At 48.5% G+C, this 20,800-nt stretch overlaps 1 protein-coding gene across 3 annotated transcripts in view; it reads left to right on the top strand.

Annotated features, from left to right (window-relative positions):
• PHACTR3 (phosphatase and actin regulator 3) overlaps positions 1-20,800 on the top strand; it is a 166,743-nt gene that overhangs the window by 114,290 nt on the left and 31,653 nt on the right. For all 3 annotated transcript variants that reach the window (XM_066236339.1, XM_066236336.1, XM_066236337.1), the window contains 4 exons: positions 2,045-2,257; positions 5,117-5,291; positions 6,041-6,288; positions 20,592-20,745. In XM_066236339.1, coding sequence (XP_066092436.1) covers positions 2,045-2,257; positions 5,117-5,291; positions 6,041-6,288; positions 20,592-20,745 — 790 coding nt within the window. The remainder of the gene's footprint in view (positions 1-2,044; positions 2,258-5,116; positions 5,292-6,040; positions 6,289-20,591; positions 20,746-20,800) is intronic.

The raw sequence follows: 20,800 nt of genomic DNA, 5'->3' as shown, positions 1-20,800 counted from the left end.
TCCCTGTTGGGCAAGCACCAAATGGTCCCTGATGGATGGATAGGTTCACTCTGACTTGTAGGACCAGCTCTGAAAGGTTGTTCCTGGATATTAGTATCCTACTCAGGTGGTTGTAAAAGCAAAATGGCAAGGGCCTTGCACAGGCCTGGCTAACTGGGGTCCCAGGGTGCGGACAGGAGACTGCCTCTAGTTTTATAAGGAGGGTGTCAGGGTCAGTAGATTTGTGTTTGAGCTGGAATTGGAGGACAGCTCCTGTTTGATGGCCCTAGTTTCCCCTGTAAAGCTGGAGGTGAGGCTGCACGGCAGGAGGGAGGTGAGAACCCAGGCAGGAGAGAGCAAGGAAAGGTATGAAACAGTGACTGAGAGTGGAGGGAGACTGAGGGCTCGGGGGAAGGCGCTCCTGAGACAGCCAAGACTGGGGCTTCTGTGTCCGCCTCCACAGGGGTAGGATGATGCGGAGCTTCATCCAGAGGTGGGATTTCTCCAGAGTTAAATGGGAAGAAAGTGAGGCAGAGGACTGTGGGCAATGGGTGAAGTGGTTGCTATGGTGGCAGGTGGAAGTTAAGCTGGATAAAGTTGGAAGAGGAAGGTTGAGGGCAGGGGTCCCCAAACTACGGCCTGCGGGCCGCATGCGGCCCCCTGAAGCCATTTATCTGGCCCCACCGCACTTCTGGAAGGGGCACCTCTTTCATTGGTGGTCAGTGAGAGGAGCACAGGATGCGGATGCATCTGCATCCTGTGCTCCTGCAGTACTGTATGTGGCGGTGACGCAAAGCCCGGCATCGCTCACGTGCAGTACTATTTCCAGTGATGCAGGACACACGCGTCAGGGCTCTGGAAGCACGTCATGTGAAGCACATCACCAGAAGCAGTGTGAAATAACAGCAGAAGTAGGAAGAAAGGCAGAGCACTATAACCATTACTACACAGTACAATGGTCCCCATATTCCCCAAATGTACAACAACATAATGGCCCCTATAACTTCCCTTTGCCCAAAAGTCTCCCCCCACATTACTACACACCAGGTTTCCCCTATTATAAGACCTGTCTTATATTAATTTTACCCCCAAAATATGGGGGCTGTCTTATTTTTAGTTCCCATTGAAATACTGGTCAGTTTGTTGATTTAAATTTACTTGTTCTTCATTTTAAATATTGTATTTGTTCCCGTTTTGGTTTTTTTTTTACTTTAAAATAAGGTATATGCAGTGTGCATAGGGATTTGTTCATAGTTTCTTTTTATAGTCTGTCCCTCCAGTGGTCTGAGGGACAATGAACTGGCCCCCTGTGTAAAAAGTTTGGGGACCCCTGGTTGAGGGGTTAGGAGAAAGCAGGGGGTGGGCAGTGTGGAGGGCGGTGCTCAAGGGACTGGAGGAGCTGTTCCAGGGGAGCCTGGACCAGTGGCTGGAAGAAGAGGGTGGAGGTGGGGCTCTGGGCGGGCCAACCCTCTCCACCACTCAGGGTGGGGGCTCTGGGCAGGCCGACCCTCTCTCCACCACTCATCTAGCCGGCATGCCAGGGGACAGGGCTGCTGAAAACCAGGCACATGAAATTAGTAGCTGCTGAATTTGAGGATCTACAGCATGCTAGGAACATACCTTGTTGTCGCTTCTTGTTTAAATGTCATTCCTGTTACTAGTCCAGTGTCATGCATGGGTAGATAGAGGCACTGAGGGGTTTAGTAAAGTACCCTGGGTCACAGATTAAGTGCAGGGTCCAACTGGGGCCCAGCTGTGTCTGACCCCAAAACCTGTGATTGTGACCACCACCCTCAGGCCGGGTGGGAGCTTCAGCACCACCTAGTGAGTGAAAAAGGGACTGAATAACTTAACACTCTTGAAATTATTTCCCTCCCTCCTGCTCTTTCTCTTTGCTTCTGACAGTTTTGTCCATGGTTGAACTCACAGAAAGTCAAGTCAGTATGTGAAGTGACCCCTCTGCATTTTTTGTGTTGACAGTACTACCCTCCCTTGCTGTCCTCACTCACATCCACCCCAGTTGGAGGAACCATAGTTTAAGAACTCTGTTTTGCCTTTGAACCAGCCAAGACACCCTCAGCATCCAGAGGTGAAGAAACAGATGCTGCTGGCAGCCTCCCGCCTACCACGGATGAGTCCTCTCAAGCCTTAGCTGGGACTGACTCCCTGGACAGTCCTCCCAGAACCCTGGAGAGATCCGTGGGCCAGCTCCCCAGTCCCCCGTTGCTGCCCACCCCACTGCCCAAGGCAGGCTCCAAAGCCACAAAAAATGTCACAGGTGGGTCTGTGTGTAGCATCCATCCATCCACCCACTCTCCCATCCATCCTTCCTTCCCATCCATCCTTCCTTCCCATCCATCCTTCCTTCCCATCCATCCTTCCTTCCCATCCATCCATCCTTCCCATCCATCCTTCCTTCCCATCCATCCTTCCTTCCCATCCATCCTTCCCATCCATCCATCCTTCCCATCCATCCATCCATCCTTCCCATCCATCCATCCTTCCCATCCATCCATCCATCCTTCCCATCCATCCATCCACCCTTCCCATCCATCCATCCACCCTTCCCATCCATCCATCCACCCTTCCCATCCATCCATCCACCCTTCCCATCCATCCATCCATCCATCCTTCCCATCCATCCATCCATCCATCCTTCCCATCCATCCATCCATCCATCCTTCCCATCCATCCATCCATCCTTCCCATCCATCCATCCTTCCCATCCATCCATCCATCCTTCCCGTCCTCCATCCTTCCCGTCCTCCATCCTTCCCGTCCTCCATCCTTCCCATCCATCCATCCTTCCCATCCATCCATCCTTCCCATCCTCCATCCTTCCCATCCATCCTTCCTTCCCATCCATCCCATCCTTCCAATTCTTTCATCTTTCCCATCCATCCATCCTCCCCATCCATCCCTCCCTCTCTCCCCTTCCTATCCATCCATCCCTCCTGTGCCCACCCATGCATCAGTGCTTCAACAGTCCTGACTGGGCTTCTACTGGGGGATGGTTCTCATCCTTTGCTTCTGCAGTCAGGTTCTGGGGAGGTCCAGGGAGCAGAACCTGGGGCAGGAGGTCTGTTTTTAGTAAGGGTGTCTGGTTGTCAGAAGCAGACCACTTGGGCCCTCTCTAGCAAATGGAGTAGTCTGTTGACAGGAGTCTGATGTCTTTCAGAACCTAAATGCAGGAGACATAGCCAGCCCCAGGACAAGGTCTTTCTGTCTACCTGGGTGTTCAGGTGTCCTATATTTGTTTGTTTTCTCTTCTCTCTCTCTCTCTCTCTCTCTCTCTCTCTCTCTCTTTCTTTCCTTCCTTCCTCTCTCTCTCAATCACTGTCTTTGCTCCTCTGCTTTACCAGTTATCTCTGGTGAGCTCCATCCAGAAAGGCAGATTAGGGCGCTGGTCAGAGAGGGAAGCATGGCTGGGCAGAGGCTCCCAAGGCCTCACTTTTGGAGCTTTGGCCACGATGGCTCCATGCTGGCTGAATAATCCCAGGTAGTTGAATCATTTACTTTCCAAGCTTGGGTATCTCTTGTCCCGTCACTGCTGGAAACTAGGGGTGCTGCTGGTCTTAGGGGAAAAGGAGGCCCTTTACTAAGAGGTGATTGTTTTTAAGAGTAAATCCTGGACTTGCTTTCAGGGTGCAAGGCACCAAGATGACCATGGATAGCAGAGTTTAATTCTGCTCTACACCCTTGACCACCACCCGTAATATGACCACTTACCACTTGTCGGGTGCGCACCAGCCCCAGGCACACCGAGGAATCCTGAGTACACACACCCCAGTCACTACCTTCAAGGGTCAGGACATGTGCCCAGTGTACAGTGAAGAAAACAGCCTCAGGGGGCTCCAGCAACTCTTCCAGATAACCCAGCTAATGCAGGCTTGGACCCAGTTTGGGGCCCAAAGCTAACACCCTCCGCCCCCCTGACTTCCCTGCTGGAATGTTCTTCCTCCTTAACTTCACCTGGTCAGTGCATCCCTGTCCTTCCTTCCGGGGGCCTTTCCTGACCAAAACCCCACAGCCACGCACACCTCACCCTCCAACATTGACCACATGTAGAAGAGCATCGGGGGCATTAATTGGATATGTCACCCACTACTATGGGGCCTGGAGTAAGAATGGAAGGGACAGGAGGGTGGCTACAAGACTTTGGCCTGGATTGTTCAGAGCTGAGACTCCATTTGAGAGAGTTTCATTTTTTCCCCTGTCCTTTTTCCTTTCCTTCCGGGGCAAGTTTGCTTCATCCTGTGAACACTAGGTGGCACAAAGGAGAAATGCCCCTCACCCGGGCCACACGGGACAACACACAAGCTGAATCCCCCTGGGCGCTTTCCTGTCTGAGCTGCACAGCAGCCCCCAGCCCAGCCCCACACCTGTTGTCAGGGAATCACCTGGCCCAGATCCCACCGTGGACTTGCTGTGCCGCGTCTGCATGGTGTTCAATATTTTTTTTAAAGTGGGTTGCCGACATTTAAAACATTAAAGCATATTGAAGTATTAGATATCACTATGTATAAAAACGTTGGAAACAGTTAATCCAAACCTTTGGCTTTTTTTGATGAGTCTTCATACCTGGCAGCCCCGAGTCGCAACAGCCCCGTGAAGATGGACGGGCTCTCCTGTTTGCTGCAGTCCCTTCCTCTCCCCTCCCTTTTGTATGAATTGCCCCTTGACTCCCCAGTGTTTCACCTGCCTGGACCCCAGAGACTGGTGACTTATCCCCTCAGGCAAGCTTTTCCTGCCCCTGCCCCGCTGGGTGATGGCTCCTTGTATGGAGTCCTGTGGCCTTTGCCTACTACACCTGGGATTATCTGCCAGGTTCCAGTCCCAACCCCTGCCATCTCCTGGAGGTGCAGACTTGGAGTGGACTTGGAACCTGTTTCCTCACCTGAGAAGTGGGATGATAAACGGCCCCGTAGGCGTGGAAAGTGCTCGGCCAGGCGGCATTTGTTCCCTGTGTCTGTGCTGGATAGTGGCGCTCCGGCCCTGGGTGGGGTCCAGGCTGAGGGGGCATCAGCGGGCTCTCCTGGCCAGGTCCTCGTCCTCTCTGCTCCCCGGCTCCTGTCTCAGTGGTCCTGTCTCCTGCTCCAGCGGACTTACATTGTCGTCACGTCCTCTCACTCCCCAGGACAGTCTGTGCTCTTCCAAGACTCTGGCGGGAAGAATACTGACCCTCCCCTCCGAGGACAGCTTTCCACACCCACGGGGTCTCCGCATCCCACCACTGTCCACCGGCCACTGCCCCCCAGCCGTGTCATCGAGGAGCTGCACCGGGCGCTGGCCACCAAGCACCGCCAGGACAGGTAGGCCTCTGCTCTGGCAGCTGAGACCCGTTTGCCCATGCGGGGCCAGCCCATGCAGCACACCTGTGCAGCGTCCAGTCTGGGCTTGCTGCTCTATGTCACCTTCTTGAAATTCTTAGTTTTTAACAAGGGGCCCAGCATTTGCATTTTGCACCAGGCTCTGCAGCTGGTTTGTAGCTGGTCTTGGTTGCCACATTCTGCCTGCAAAGTCCCTGTATTTCCTCAGAGGATCTCAGTGGGGCGGGGGGGGGGGGGGGCTCACAAGAGGCTACTGATGGCGGAGTCCCAAAGTGTTTGACAGGAAGGATGACAGAGGAGCTTGTTCCTGTGGCTCCCTGTGGTCCTCTCGATTTTACAGCCAGTGGTGTGTGAAGGAGAAACAAATTGTTGGCGGGCAAAGCAGGTGATGGGACACACACAGGGCTTGGCAGAAAACACCGGACAAGCAAAATACCTTGCTCAGTTCTCGGAAGCTCTTGTTCTGAGCCTTTGCTATGCTCAGGTTGGCAGGTTTTATTGCATGTGTTCATGCTGTTCAAAACGGCACATTCTCCATATCCGTGTGCCTTGGACTCAGCCGTGTGTGTGTGCCTCTGGTGCTTCTTGTTCTGTGTTCGGGATGGAAGCCAAGATGTCACTCTCACACTTGGGTTAGTCTTTGCAATATCCACCATAAGCGCCCCTGTCAGCTTTGCGGGGTTTCCTGGTAAAAGGGACAACATATAACCCGAACTACTTTTCTGATTCAGTTTTCAAGGGAGGGACAGTAAAGGGTCCCCGAAGAAGCGGGTGGATGTCCGTTTGTCAAGAACATCCAGCGTGGAGCGGGGCAAGGAGCGAGAGGAGGCCTGGAACTTCGACGGCACCCCAGAGGGCAAGCGGACTGCAACCAAGGAGTCAGAGGAGAACAAGGAGAACTTGCTCGTTAACTCAGAGCTCAAGGACGACTTGCTCCTATACCAGGACGAGGAGGCGTTGAACGACTCCATCATCTCCGGTGAGTGGGCGGATCCAGCCGAGCAGAAGGCTCCCACAAGGGGGCTTGTGTGCCCGGCAACATGTTTGAGGTGGTGCTCCTGTCACAGCTCGGAGGAGGACAGGGAAGGGGGTCTGCGCCCATGAATGGTGAAAGGGAGACTTCCTCTGAAGATGAGCAGGGGGCGCGCAGGTGGGCTCAGTGAACTCTGGGAGTCTGCTTGGAATGACAAGGCTCAAACTAATATAGGTTGTACTTGAAGGCCAGTGTTTGGAAATGTGGCAGAAAATGCTAGCAGGAAAGTGAGGTGACATCTGGGCGAGAAGAAGAGGGAGCCATTCCAGTGCCACCCAGAAACGGTGTAACTGTGACAGCCTGTGCTTGTTTGGGGCCAAGCATCACAAGACCCTTGGAAGTCCAGCTCATATCTGTCCTCACAGTGTGTCCTCCGAGTTGCGGTGTTTGCTCTGTCCTCCCATCGAGGACTCGGGAAGACAGAGCACTGTAGACACCCTCTTAATAAAGGGAAGGGACGCAGGCCAGGAGCAGGACATGCAGAGGGCTACTGCCAGCCTTTTGCAGGCTATGCTGAGTGCACTGTCACAGGAGCCTCTGGGGTGGCCATGGCTGTAGGTCCTTCAGGGAGGGTGACTGTTATTGAATGGTGGTGGTTTTTCATGGTAGCATCTCCTGGTGACTGTCACAGCCATGGATAGAACGTGGGGTTCTCTGCAGTGAGGCTAATCTCCCTGGCTCAGACGGGATCTGCCCCTGTAGCCCTGGACGGGTCCCCACTGTCTCATCTCCACTTTCTCATTGACCAGATCAAACACCCTCACCCTGGGCTCCTATGACTACACTGTTCCTTTGCAACTCCAACACAGTTAGCTCCAACACTGGACGCTAATATTTGTCATTACCTGACTATTGCCCACCTTCTCACTAATTTATCAGTTACCCGATTATTTCCGTTATCTAATATTGCATCTGACTGTTGTTTGTACAAGGGACAGCAGCAGTGTGGTTGCACACAGTGGTAGCCATCATCCACATGGTGCCTGGTTCTAAGAGCCAGAAAGAGGCTTGAAGTTCTGCCTGTAACACCCATGGGTCCCCAGTCACTGCTCAGGCCCATGACCTCTGAGCATCATGTATGTCTGTTTACTCGTATGTCCACCAGTCTTTTGGGTGTGGTTGACCAGGTGTCTTCAGGTCTGAGCTCTGGACCTTCCTGTGGCCTGGAGCCACCTTAATGCGCTCAACTTGACACCTGATGTGCAGACAGCCTTAGGGGCATTAAAGGACACAGGGCCTGCGAAGGGAAACTGTCAGCCCAGGGAGCCCTGTCCTGGCCAGCCCGTGGAAGATAAGCCATTTCTCCCAGGGAATGGGACAAATCTGAGTCTCCTGTTTTTCGGTTTTTTGTTTTTTGTCACTTAAAACCTGATGCTCTTAACTGAACGTAGAGTTTGTGGTCTGACAGGAATGCAGGAAGGGTCAACTCATTCTAGAAACTCAGGTGTCACTACTGTGCCCTGCTCACCACCACTTACCATATTAGCAACCTCCCAGCAAAGCTGCCTCTCCACCCGGAGCCTTTTGTGGGCACCTGCGTTTGGAGCCAAAGGTCAAAGCCTCACACTCGGCCCTAAGAACCTCATGTTGAAGGCTGGGCCCACTGGACACAGGCCTGTGTGTGGATTCCTGCCATCTGTAGACTGTGTCTCTGAGGGCAGCCCCTGAACTTGGGGCCCCTGACGCCCTGCAGCCGAGAACAGAGGGCAGGGGCGTGGCTTCTGTCACATTCTCCCGTGTGTCCGTAACTCCTCAGGAATGTCAGAGATAAAATGCTTGGAGGAAAAAATTCAATATTGCTTATAGAAAAAGTCCATAAATTGTTACTGTGATGAGGGTATCATTCATAGTAGGAAGGGCCCATAGAAGTGTCCCACTCTGCCCGGCAGGACAGTGGCCAGGAATGGGGGTTATTTGGTTCTCGGGTTCAAACCTCACTCCCTCTGTTGCGGCTGCTTCGTTATTTGTGGATGGATCTCTGTGGTGTGGAAGCCAAAAAACACCAGGCAGCACCTTCATTCATTATTAGTCATAAAAACTGCACTGTTGCTTTGTTTTGTTTTGTTTTAACCATTGAACGTCCGGCTGGCAGAACCGCTGCAGGTATCGGCTGTCCCACGTAACCATGCCAACCCAATTTTTGTTATCAAACATCTTGTCATACAGAGTTCTCTAATAGTCGGCATCATACACATCGGTGTTAGAATCTAATTTCTGGAGCTGAGGAGGCCCCGTCCTAGCAGCCAGCAGCCAACCCTGTGGATCCACTGGACGGACTCCTGCTTGACCAGATTGTAGTGAAGTTGTGTTTGTCTTAGCCGGAGAGGGACAGTTGGGTTTCTGTGCAGGGAAAATACGATGTCTTGACCAACGCAGAAAGGTGCGTCACAGGCCGCGCATGTGTGCGCGCCTCACTCACTGGTCGCCATGACCTGCAATGTGTACATGCACCTGCCTGTGCACATGGGCACCTGTGGGCATGTGCAGTCAGCGCCAAGTTAGAGTAGGACAGTGGGGGCATTCTTGAGTCCATCAAAGGTGAGTTTTAAAAAAGATTTTGCTTTATGGAGCAGTTTTACCTTCACAGCAAAAGTGAAATGTACAGAAAATTCTCAAATACCCTGCCCCAGATCTGCATAACACCCCTCCCCCATTATCACCATTCCCCACCAGGTTACATTTGTTACAGCTGATGACCCTAAATCAACACATCATCGCTCACATCTGTAGCTTATGTTAGGGATCACTCTCGGTCTGGACAGATGTGTACTGACACACATCGTCCATCATTAACATATAATTTATTTTCACTGCCCCCAAAATCCTCTGTATTCTGTTGATTCAGCCTTTCCCCCTGAATCCCTGGTAATCACTAGTCTCTTACTGTCACAATAGTTTTACCTTTTCCAGAGTGTCAGAGTTGGAATCATATGGCATATAGCCTTTTAGATTGGCTTCTTTCACTTAGTAATGTGCATTTAAGGTTCCTGCTTGTCTTTTCATGGCTTGATAACTCATTTCTTGTTAGCGCTGAATAAGAGTCTGTTGTTGGATGTATCACAGTTGATTTATCCATTCACCTGCTGAAGATCATCTTTGTTGCTTCCAAATTTTGGCAATTATGAATAAAACTGCTATAAATGTCCATGTGCAGTTTTTTGTGTAGACATCAGTTGTCAGCCCCTTCAGGTAAATACAAAAGTGCATGATTGCTGGATCATATGGTGGGAATATGTTTAATTTCATAGCAAACCCCCAAACTGTCTTCCAAAGTGAATGTATCATTTTGCATTCCCACCAGCCATGAATAAGATTTCTTCCGCTCCACATCCTCATCAGCACTTGGTGTTGTCAGTGCTCTGGATCTTGGCCATTCTTTTAAGTGTGCAGTGGTATCTCATTGTTTAATGTGCATTTCCCTGATGACATAGGCTGTGAGGCAGGGGTCCCCAAACTACGGCCCAGGCCGCATGCGGCCCCCTGAGACCATTTATCCGGCCCCCACCGCACTTCCAGAAGGGACACTTCTTTCATTGGTGGTCAGTGACAGGAGCACTGTATATGGTGGCCCTCCAATAGTCTGAGGGACAGTGAACTGGCCCCCTGTGTAAAAAGTTTGGAGACCTCTGCTGTGAAGCATCTTTTTGTTTATTTGTCACCTGTGTGTCTTCTTGGTGAGGTGTCTGTTAAGGGCTATTTTCTCACGGTTGAATTTTAAGTGCTTTTATATATTTTGGATAATCTTTTATCAAAATTTTTTTGCACATTTTTTCCTCAGTCTACGGTTTGTCTTCTAATTCTGTTGACACTGTCTATTGCAGAGCAGAAGTTTTTAATTTTAATGAAGTCCAGCTTATCAATTCTTTCCTTCATGGGTTGTGCCTTTGACAATCTTATATAAAAAGTCATTACTGGCCCTGGCCGGTTGTCTCAGTGGTAGAGCGTTGGCTTGGCATGCAGAAGTCCCGGGTTCAATTCCCGGCCAGGGCACACAGGAGAAGCGCCCATCTGCTTCTCCACCCCTCCGCCTCTCCTTCCTCTCTGTCTCTCTCTTCCCCTCCCGCAGCGAGGCTCCATTGGAGCAAAGATGGCCCGGGCGCTGGGATGGCTCCTTGGCCTCTGCCCCAGGCGCTAGAGTGGCTCTGGTCGCAACAGAGCGACGCCCCGGAGGGGCAGAGCGTCACCCCCTGGTGGGCAGAGCGTCGCTCCCTGATGGGCGTGCCGGGTGGATCCCGGTTGGGCGCATGCGGGAGTCTGTCTGACTGTCTCTCCCTGTTTCCAGCTTCAGAAAAATAAAAAATAAAAAAATAAAAAGGCATTACTATACTTACATCATCTAGGTTTTTTCCTGTTATATTGGGAGTTATATGGTTTTGAATTTTACATTTAGGTCTGTGATCCATTTTGTGAAGGTTATAACATCTATGTCTAGATTTATTTTTAAGCTAATTTGCTTATTAACATTTTTAAATTTATAAGTAATTTTTAATAAAAATGTAATTTAAATACTTAGATAAATTTTCATTGACAACTTAAATCATTGTGGCCAATATTTTGTTGAGGATTTTTGCACGTATTCATGAGAGAGATTGGTCTGTAGTTTTCTTGTACTGTCTTGGTCTGGTTTGGGCATGAGGGTAATGCCCTCCCCATAGAATGACTTAGTATTCTTCTCAAGATTGTAGAGAATTGGTATAATTTCTTAAGTTTGGTAGAATTCACCAGTAAACCTGTCTTGGCCTGGTATTTTCTGTTTAAAAGATTATTAATTATTGATTCAATTTCTTTAATAGATATAGGACTGTTCAGATCATCTATTTCTTGTGATTTGGGGCAGGTATATCTTTCAAGGAATTTGTCCATTTTATCGAGATTATCAAATTTGTAAGCATAGAGCTGTTCATGTTTTACTCTTTTAATGTCCATTAGGCCTATAGTAATGGCCCTTCTTTCATTTCTGATATTAGTAATCTGTGTCTTCTAAAGATGGCTAGAGGTGTATCAGTTTTACTGATCTTTTCAAAGAGCCAACTTTGGGTTTTGTTGATTTTTTTTTCTGTGGATTTTCTGTTTTGCATATCACTGATTCTTGCTCGAATTCATATTTCTTCTGCTTGCTTTGGATTTAATTTGCTCTTTGGTTTTCTAAATTGGTAACAGATTATCGATTTTATATCTTTCTTGCATCATGCAAATTTTGGTAAATTGTGTTTTCACTTTCATTTAGTTCAAAATACATTTAAATTTCTCTTGAAATTTATTAAACCTATGTGTTTAGAAATGTGTTTAACCTCTATATATTTTGGGATGTTTCTGTTATCTTTCTGATTTCTAGTCTAATTTTAGGTTCTGAGAGGAGACATAGTATTGTTTCTATTTTAAATTTGTGAAGGTGTGTATTATGGCCCAGAAAGTGGTCTACATTAGTGAACGTTTCATATGAGCTTGAGAAGAATGTGTAATCCTCTGTTGTTGGGTGATAGTCTATACTTGCCAATTATACCCAGTTGGCTGATGGTGTTCAGTTCAGCTGTGGCCTTTCTGATTTTCTGCCTGCCAATCTGTCCACTTCTGATAGAGGAGTGTTGAAGTCTCCAACTATAATAATAGATTCGTCCATTTCTCTTTGCATTTCTGTTTTTGCCTCATACAGTTTGACATTTGGTTGTTAGGCATATGTACATTAAGGATTATGTCTTCTTGGAGAATTGACCCATTTACAATTATGTCATGTCCTTCTTTGTCCCTGGTAACTTCTTTCTTTGAAGTGTGCTCTGTCTGCAATTAATATAGCTCCTCCTGCTTTCTTTTTAATTAGTATTAGCATGGTACATTTTTCTCCATTCATTTACTCATAATCTATAAGTGTCTTTATACTTAAAGAGGGTTTCTTATAGAAACATAGCATTGTTCTTTGATCCACTCTGAGGATCTCTGCCTTTTAACTGGTATTTAGACCATGGGTGTTCAAAGTGATGATTGATTGTTGAATTAATCTCTGCCATATTTGTTACTTTTTTTTTATTATTATTACCCTTGTTCCTCTGCTCTTTTTCTACATTTTGTGGTTTTAATTGAGCATTTTACATGATTCTATTTTATTTTCTTTCTGAGCATATCAGTTATAATTTTCTTTAAACTGCTCTAGTGGCTGGCCTGGAGTTGATAATACATGTGTACATCCAGGTTCACTTTAAATAGCACTGTGCCACTTCACAGGTAGTATGAGTACCTTACGTTAACAAAGTAATCCTAATTCCTTTCTCACCTGTCATCATCATGGGATATGGTAACGACTGCTTAAAGTTGAAGCTCTGCGGTTAAGATTACCCAGAAACCTGGCCATTTTTCCAATGGGCACTAGGTGGCACTGTCAGCAGGCACTGGGATACAGGATGCTGTAGATTACATTGGGTCCCCTTGGTTAATCCAGGAGAATCTCCCCATTTTAAGGTCTTTAGTCACATCTGCAAAGTCCCTTTGTCATGTAAGGTAACATAGTCCTAGGTTCTGGGATCAAGACAGGGACACCTTTGTTTTTCTGCTGACCTCGGTGGCACACAGAGCCCCCTGACAAGGAGTTGCTGAGGAGGAGAGAAGGGTCCCAAGCCTCACTCATCGGGGGGGGCCCTAGCCAGGCATCCCTTGCGAGCTTAGAGAGGCAGTGCTCAGGTTCCACTTGACCTGCGGAACCAGGGCCGCATTGTGCTGGGACCCTGGGTGCTCTGTGTCTCAGACGAGGGGCTGCAGGTCTGAAAGCCATCCTTTCCTTTGGCTGGGGTGGCAGGGTGGCCGTTCCTACCTCCCGTCCTCTCAGAAGGGACCAGTTTTAGATGGACTTGCTTTATTCCTGTCTCAGGTGCTTAGTCCTTCAGGTCAGGCTCTATGGCTCACTTCCATGTCACTCTCAGCAGAGTGCTGGCACATGATGGGTCCTCAGTGATGGGTTGAGGTGGTGTGACCCGGACTGGGTTCCATCATCCCATTTCCCAGATGACAGAACTGAGGCCCAAAAGATTGTCCGTTTTGGGCCCTGCGGCCAGTCCATGATGGGTCTGGGCGGGAACCCAGGGCCCGGGCACAGGCTATGATTCCCACGCCCCTTTCCTGCCTGTGCACAGCTGGTGGACAGAGCAGAGCACCTTCCCTTGGTGACAGGCAGCCTTGTGTTTCCAGACCCCAGAGAACTCTGGGGATATAGAGTTACAGGGATCCACAGAATTATTTGCTAAAATTGCAGTACTGGTTCACATTTGAAATCCACACCGAAACCCTGGAGAAGCTCATCCCCATGGAGCACGTTTGAGACTCCGTACAAAGTACTAGCCTGACATCCTTTCTGTAAATAAGACTGATGAGTGTGCTGAGGTTGAGATAATTTCCGAAGTCAGGTGGCCCATGACAGGGTTTCCTGGAATCGATGGAACGTGGGGACGATGACTGGAGAGGACTGTGACCTCGCTTTTCAGGGTCCATGTCAGGGTGGCACCCTCTGCTCACTGACCTCTGAGCTCACACTCTCCTGGCTGCCACAGGCTGGCTCTCTCCCCACCCTCCCCACCTCTGCACAGGGTCCTGACCTGCCCTCCTGGGGGTGTGACCTCCACTCCCAGCCTCTTCCCTCCCCCAGCCCCGGGTTCTTCCTCTAGGCTCCTCCGTACACGCTGTCCTCAACGTGTAAGTGGATGGTTCCAGATCTGTATCCCTGGCTCTAGGCTCCCCTCTAATGTGAAAGCCCTGTGTGCTGTCCTTCCTCACTGCCGGAGTCCCTGAGGCTCAACAGTCCCCTAACGAGAACAAAAGCCAGCACTATCCCCTTGCCCAGAAAACCTGCTCAACCTCCCAGGTCCCTGGCCCAATTAGTGTTCTCTCCATGGTGCCAGACACTCAAGCCTCAGCAGTCCCCTCCTTTCTTCCCCATCTTCCCACTCTGTCCCCAAAACACACTCATTAATCATTCAGGAAATATCAGTCGCACACCATGAGTCTGGTGGCAGCATCTAGAACAGTGTCACTTTGTTTCTAGAAGGGGTCAGCCACCACTGCTTCTGGTAGCTGCCCTCTTGCCAAAATCACCCACAGAACTGGGTGTAGGAGGCCACTGTTTGGGGTCATCGAACAAGATATGCAGGACTTCTCTGGACAGAGGGGAGACACACAGGGTGAGCCCCACCGTGGCCTGTTCTCTCCACCTGGGACATCTTGTTGGGAGTGCCGGGCAGTGGCCTTGCTGAGATGAAGTGAAGATTGCAGTCTGGCCCACTGAAGCGGCTGGGATTCGTAGGACAGGGTGCTGGGCAAGAGGGGGCCGGGAAGCAGGGGCCCCGCGAGTGTGCGTGGAGATTCTGTCGGCCAGGGCTGGGATGTGCTGTGGAGGTGGAATTCCCCCAAGACTGAGCACCTGTGGGAATGAGAGATGAATGGTGATCCCGGAGGTCAGGGATGCTGTGGGCAGGGATCCAGTCCAGACACGAGTACACAGTCTCTTAAAACCTGAGAAAAACCAAGCCTGAGGAGGAAGGGTGCGTCTTGGAATAAGGATCATGTTCAAAACCACAGTAGACTCGACCCTGATGAATGAACAGAAGGAGGATCTTGGCAAAGAAACAGACTCTCAGAACCCAGTGCAAATTCTAGAATTAAAAAGTATAATCTCTGAAATGAGACTTTCACAGCAGACTGAAGATGGCCCTACAGTGATACTGTGTGTGCCAAGACAGGCTCCCAGACAGTCCTCACCACGGGCGCCTGGGCCAGGACAAGGCAGCGGATCTGCTGCCCTCCCCTCTCCTGGCATCCATCCCGCCTCCGCCTCCTCCCACTCAGTGTCAGAGCCTCCCACATGAACCCATGCGGCCAAGCCCGCCAGGCTCCAGGATTGCTGTTTTTGGGTGGGAAGCTGCTGCCTTAGCAACATGGGGATACGCAGACATCCTTGCAGCGAAGACTTTGTGCATCTCTGTAATTATCCTTAGGATAAATTCCAAAGTGGGACTAATTGAGAAAAAGATAGCTCATGGTGAGTTTATTTTTAACTCCAGAGCCTCTCAGCCTCATGTTCTCATTTACACAGGACCCTTTTACATTTCCTCCTCCTTCCCAAGAGGGCTCCCAGGACAGGTCTGAAAGCAACAGCTAGCCAAGGACGAGGGGGTGTGGGGGTGGAGCAGGGCCAGGAGTGCCTGTTGAGACCTAAAATAGCAGCTTTGCCTGGGGTGTTCTCCCCTTTCCAGGGTGGAGCTGATGGGAATATTCATACATGTGCAGGGAAATAGAGTGTGGGCATTTCCTGCAGCTATGGTTGAAGACCAAAATCCACTCACAGCGGGCTGTGGGTCCATTCACAGCGGGCTAGACCCACACTCCAGGAGAATATACCACCATTGAAGGGAAGAGCTGGATCCATTCATTCTGGTTTGGAACCTGAGCCAGACACACAACTGAGCGAGGCCGTACTGCAGGCCGTTGTGTGCGGTGGGAGCCCACTGCAGAGAACGTAAGAGTCAGGTAGGAGCTATAAGTTGTCCACTGTGTAGAAATAGGTCTGGAAGCAGACTCGGCAAAATGTTAGAAGTGGTTTCTTCTGGAGGTGAGATGTGGGTGGAGAATCATCTTCTCTTACTTCAGCTGTTAGCCTTAAGTTGTTTGCAATGAGTATGTGTAATTTTCATAGCTGAGAGAACACAGCTCTCTGAGCCGGATGTCAGCTGTGACCTGAGACACCTCACATCTCCATGAACTTCACTGTCCCTCTCATCAATTCACCGGTGAGAGCTTGGTGGCCCCTTTTGGCTTCAACACTCAGGGCCAGGACCCCAGAGGTCTAAGGGTAGTCCATGGAAGTAATCATAGGGTTTTTCTCCTTTTAAGTTTCATTTGGTGAATGACATTGGTTGCTTTTCAAGTGATGGACCGCCTTGCATCCCAGTTCATCCTGGTAGATTAGCACTTCTATAAACTGTCGAATTGAATTTACTGAAATTTTGTTTAGAAGTTTACATCACTGTTCCTGGGGGCTATTAGTCTTTAGTTTTTTTTCAATATCTTTTCTGATTTTGACATCACAGTAAATTCTAGCATGATAGCATGAGTTTTAAGTATCACCTTCGTTTCAATTTTCTAAAATAATGTGTATAAAATAGATATTATTTATTTCTCAACATGTTTTATAGAATTTATCAGTGCATCTACCTGGCCCTGTAGAGTGGTGGTGGTGGTGGTTTGTTGTTGTTTTTGATATGTGGAGGAAGGTTTTTAACTGAAATCATATTATTTAATAGATACAGGTCTGTTGTGGTTATATGTTTCTTCTTGAGTGAGCCTTGACAGTTTGTAGGGAATCAGATGGAGCTATCACCCCTTTAGTTCTTGACATTGGTAAGTGGTCTCTCATTCTCTCTCCCTCCCCAGAAAGTCTGGCTAGAATTTGATCAATTTCCTTGTTCTTCTCAAAGACCCAGCTTTTGGTTTCAAATATTTTCATTGGTTTCTGTTCTCATCTTTATTATTTCTTTTTTCTACTTCCTTGGTTTTAATTTGCCCTTTCTCTAGTTTGTTTATGGGGGAATCTGAGGGCACTGAGTTGAGACTTTTATTAATTTTAATAGAGGCATTTAATGCTGCAAATGTCCCCCAAACACCCTATTGGTAGGTTGTATTTTTATTTACTTCAAAATGCTAATTTCCCTTTTAATTCCTTCTTGGAACTATGGGTTATTCAGAAGTTTTTTTATTTAGTTTCCAAAGAGTTTGGTATTTTTCTAGAGACCTTTTTATTTCCAACTTAATTCCACTCTGAGCAGAGAGCATACTTAGTATGATTTGAGTACTTCTAAATTTATTAAGACTTGTATGGCCTAGAATATGGTTTATCTTGGTAAATGTCGCAAGTGCACTTAAAAGCGTATGTTGTTCAGTTTGGAGTAGCATGTTTTTATAAACATTAATCAAATCAAATTGCTTGAGAATGGTGTTCACATCTTCCCTGTTCTCACGCATTCTATCTGCTTGTTCTGGTCATTACTTAGAGGTTTTGAAATTTCCCACTCTAACTAGATTTACTAGTTCTTCTCTCAGTGGCAACAATTTTTACTTTATGTATTTGAACCTCTCCATAAGGTCATAAACATTTAGGATTGTTCTGTCCTCCTGAAGTTGTCCCCGTATCCTTATGAGACCCTTCTTTGTTCTTGGTAAGGCTCTTGGCTCTGAAATCTACCTTGTCTGAGAGTAATAGACCACTCAGCTTTTTTTTTTTTTTTTTTACTAGTCTCAGAATGAGATCTTTTCCCCCATGTACTTTTAATCTATTTGTGTCCTTTTGCTTAAAGTTCTTGGTTTTTGCCCTGGCCGGTTGGCTCAGCGGTAGAGCGTCGGCCTAGCGTGCGGAGGACCCGGGTTCGATTTCCGGCCAGGGCACACAGGAGAAGCGCCCATTTGCTTCTCCACCCCTCCGCCGCACTTTCCTCTCTGTCTCTCTCTTCCCCTCCCGCAGCCAAGGCTCCATTGGAGCAAAGATGGCCCGGGCGCTGGGGATGGCTCTGTGGCCTCTGCCCCAGGCGCTAGAGTGGCTCTGGTCGCAACATGGCGACGCCCAGGATGGGCAGAGCATCGCCCCCTGGTGGGCAGAGCGTCGCCTCATGGTAGGCGTGCCGGGTGGATCCCGGTCGGGCGCATGCGGGAGTCTGTCTGACTGTCTCTCCCTGTTTCCAGCTTCAGAAAAATGAAAAAAAAAAAAAAAAGTTCTTGGTTTTTAAACAATTATTTAACATAAGAAAACTGTTTAGGATTTTTAAAATACCAGAAACTAAAAAAGTTAAATCATCCATTTCTGGTATTACTCTGCTGATTTATAGTAAGATTATATATTCTTACAAAATTACACATGACTGTAGTTCTTATGTATAAACAAACATACTTTTCTACACGTTGCTTTTCGCAGGAACACTGTGACTGTCCTTTTGTCCCTCGGGAGCACATGCCACCACTGTCTTCACAGGTTCACAGTGTGCAGACGGTACAGGTGCCTGTCATTAAACAAGCCCCTCTTGTTGGATATCTAGGTGGTTTCATTTCTTTCTTTCATCAATGAAGCTGGAGGGCTGACCTGTACATGTATTTTATGTGCTTATTCCAATTGTTTTGGGCAACAGACCCCTGAAAGTGGGATTTCTGGATCAAAAGATCAGAAAACAAGCGTGTTTGGGAAGCTTCGGGAGGGAGGATTGCTCACTCCCCACGGTGTGGACGGAGGGGTGTCCTGGCTTGTGTCTCAGCTTCCCACCTGCCCAGCGTGCTTGTCCTGGTGAATTGCATCGGTTGGGTAGATGCACCACTCAAATTCATGAAAAGCTCTCATTGTAAGATATTTGGAAATTTCCTTTTCTGACTTTTATGTAGCAGAACTCAGTAACCTCCTGATGCCTTGGGGAAGACCTGACAGGTGTTCATTGTGGTACTACTGTGTGCCCGGTTGTGCTTATGGAGACTGGATGACGAGTGACAGGGGGAAGACTTGCCCCACACATTGATTTTACAGGAACTGAGTTCTCAGTTACCTCTAGGAATCTCTGGTGAAAGTCTCTTTTGGTTAAGGTCAAATATGATTAAAGTTTGTAATGACAAGCCTGAGATATTTGCAATAAATTTAGGGACTCTATCAAATGCTAAAAGGTTAAACCACAGTCCATATAGTCTTTTTGTTTTGTTTGACATAGTATAGTTCTCTGAAAAAGGCAATCTCTTCTGCCATGTATTAGACCCTTGACATTCACGAAGGATTGGTCCCGAGACCTTAAAGATGCCCTTGAGTCATGAACGTTACCATAGCTTCCAGTCTCCCCAAAACATGCAGTCCAGAACAACTGAAAATGCATGTGACTCCTTTAGGCTCTCTCTGATTCCATAAATACATGCTTCCAGTTCTTTATAATGCTACTAAAGCAAATTCAGGCTGGAGCCCATGCTGAAATGGTTTCTGGAGTCATTGTTTTTCTGATTTCTCTGTAAAACACACAAATGAATTAGTATTAGAAATTCACACCTGAGCTGAGTCCAACTTTCTGTCTTACTTTGTCCCAAACTCTATTAAACTATCATGTTATTAGACATTTCTTATTTTGTATTTTCATCTCAAACTTGAGGAGTTGACTTTTGGGGGGGAGCCATTTTTCTTAGTTTGCCTCCATCTGTAAGAATAACTGTGCGGGCTAATGATTTGAGCCACGGGACTTAAATCTATGGCTCTAGTAAAACTGCAGCGTCACACCCTGCAAACCTGCAGTCTCTGTCATACTTTGCCACTCCTTGCTGGTAGTCAATATCTGCGAGGGGCAGGTTGGACTCTGCTACCCAGAAAACTCAATCAACGGAACACCCCATTTCAAAGAGTGCTAATGAATGACCCTTCTCTGACTGTGAATGCAGCCAAACCCCAATTCTGCTCTATGTAAGTGTAGACAGTCTGTTCCCCAAGTTCCTACTTATGCCTGAATTTCAGCCCACTGATCTGGACATGTGCAGAACACAAGGTCAGTCTCAGCTTCATGGACCCCGAGTCAGCCCTCCACTCACCATTTCTTCCTGCAGCAGTAATCATTGGTTACCTCCTTTGCCTATACTGCCTTAGGACCTTGGAGAGCAGACACTGGTTGAAGCTAAAGTCCTGTGGAGGAGACAAAATAAATTCGCAAGAAAGAGGCAGATGAGGGAGGAGTTAATGGGGGGGGGGGGGGTGATAGTGATGGAAGGCCCTGTCGGACCTGTTTGAGGAGCTGGTTCAAGGCTAGCTGCACAGCTCAGCAATAGGCCAGCCCCGGACGGTCCAGGCAGAGGACAGACATGGGCACAGACTGAGGTGGGACGTGCTAGCAACCGAAAGATCCACGTGGCCAGAAGGCAGCAGGCAGTGGGGAGGGGAGGGTTGCCATGGATAAGTAATGGTAAGTTACAAGTCAAACATGAACACTTTTGAAAAAAAGTAGATGCTATTAATAATCACTCTGGGGTAACTGGTGTCAATCAGCACTGCCCCTGGAGCCCTAGGCTGTGTGTTTGACCCCTGGCTATGATCACAGGAGCTGGCATCATCCTGGTCCCCCTGTGTTGCCCAGAGTTCCCCCTGGAAGTCACCACAAGCTGATGGTGCCACCCTCGCTCTATCCACATCCCTTCCTCCAACAGGTGGGTGGCTGCAGTGACAAGCCAGCCCTCACTCACACCTGTCTTTGCTGCCCTCCTGGCTCTCCTAGGGACATTGCCAAGGAAATGCAAGAAGGAGCTGTTGGCAGTGAGACTGAGGAACCGGCCCAGCAAGCAGGAACTGGAGGACCGGAATATTTTCCCCAGGAGGACAGATGAAGAGAGGCAGGAAATTCGGCAGCAGATTGAAATGAAGCTCTCCAAGTAAGTAGTGGCTTGAGGGCCACACAGAGGCTGGTCCTGTCCTGCCGCTCAAACC

The sequence above is a fragment of the Saccopteryx bilineata genome, chromosome 6 (assembly GCF_036850765.1).
Source record: "Saccopteryx bilineata isolate mSacBil1 chromosome 6, mSacBil1_pri_phased_curated, whole genome shotgun sequence".
NCBI classification, from domain to species: domain Eukaryota; kingdom Metazoa; phylum Chordata; class Mammalia; order Chiroptera; family Emballonuridae; genus Saccopteryx; species Saccopteryx bilineata.
Note: the sequence above shows the minus strand (reverse complement) of the source record. Positions and strands in the feature narration are given on the sequence as shown.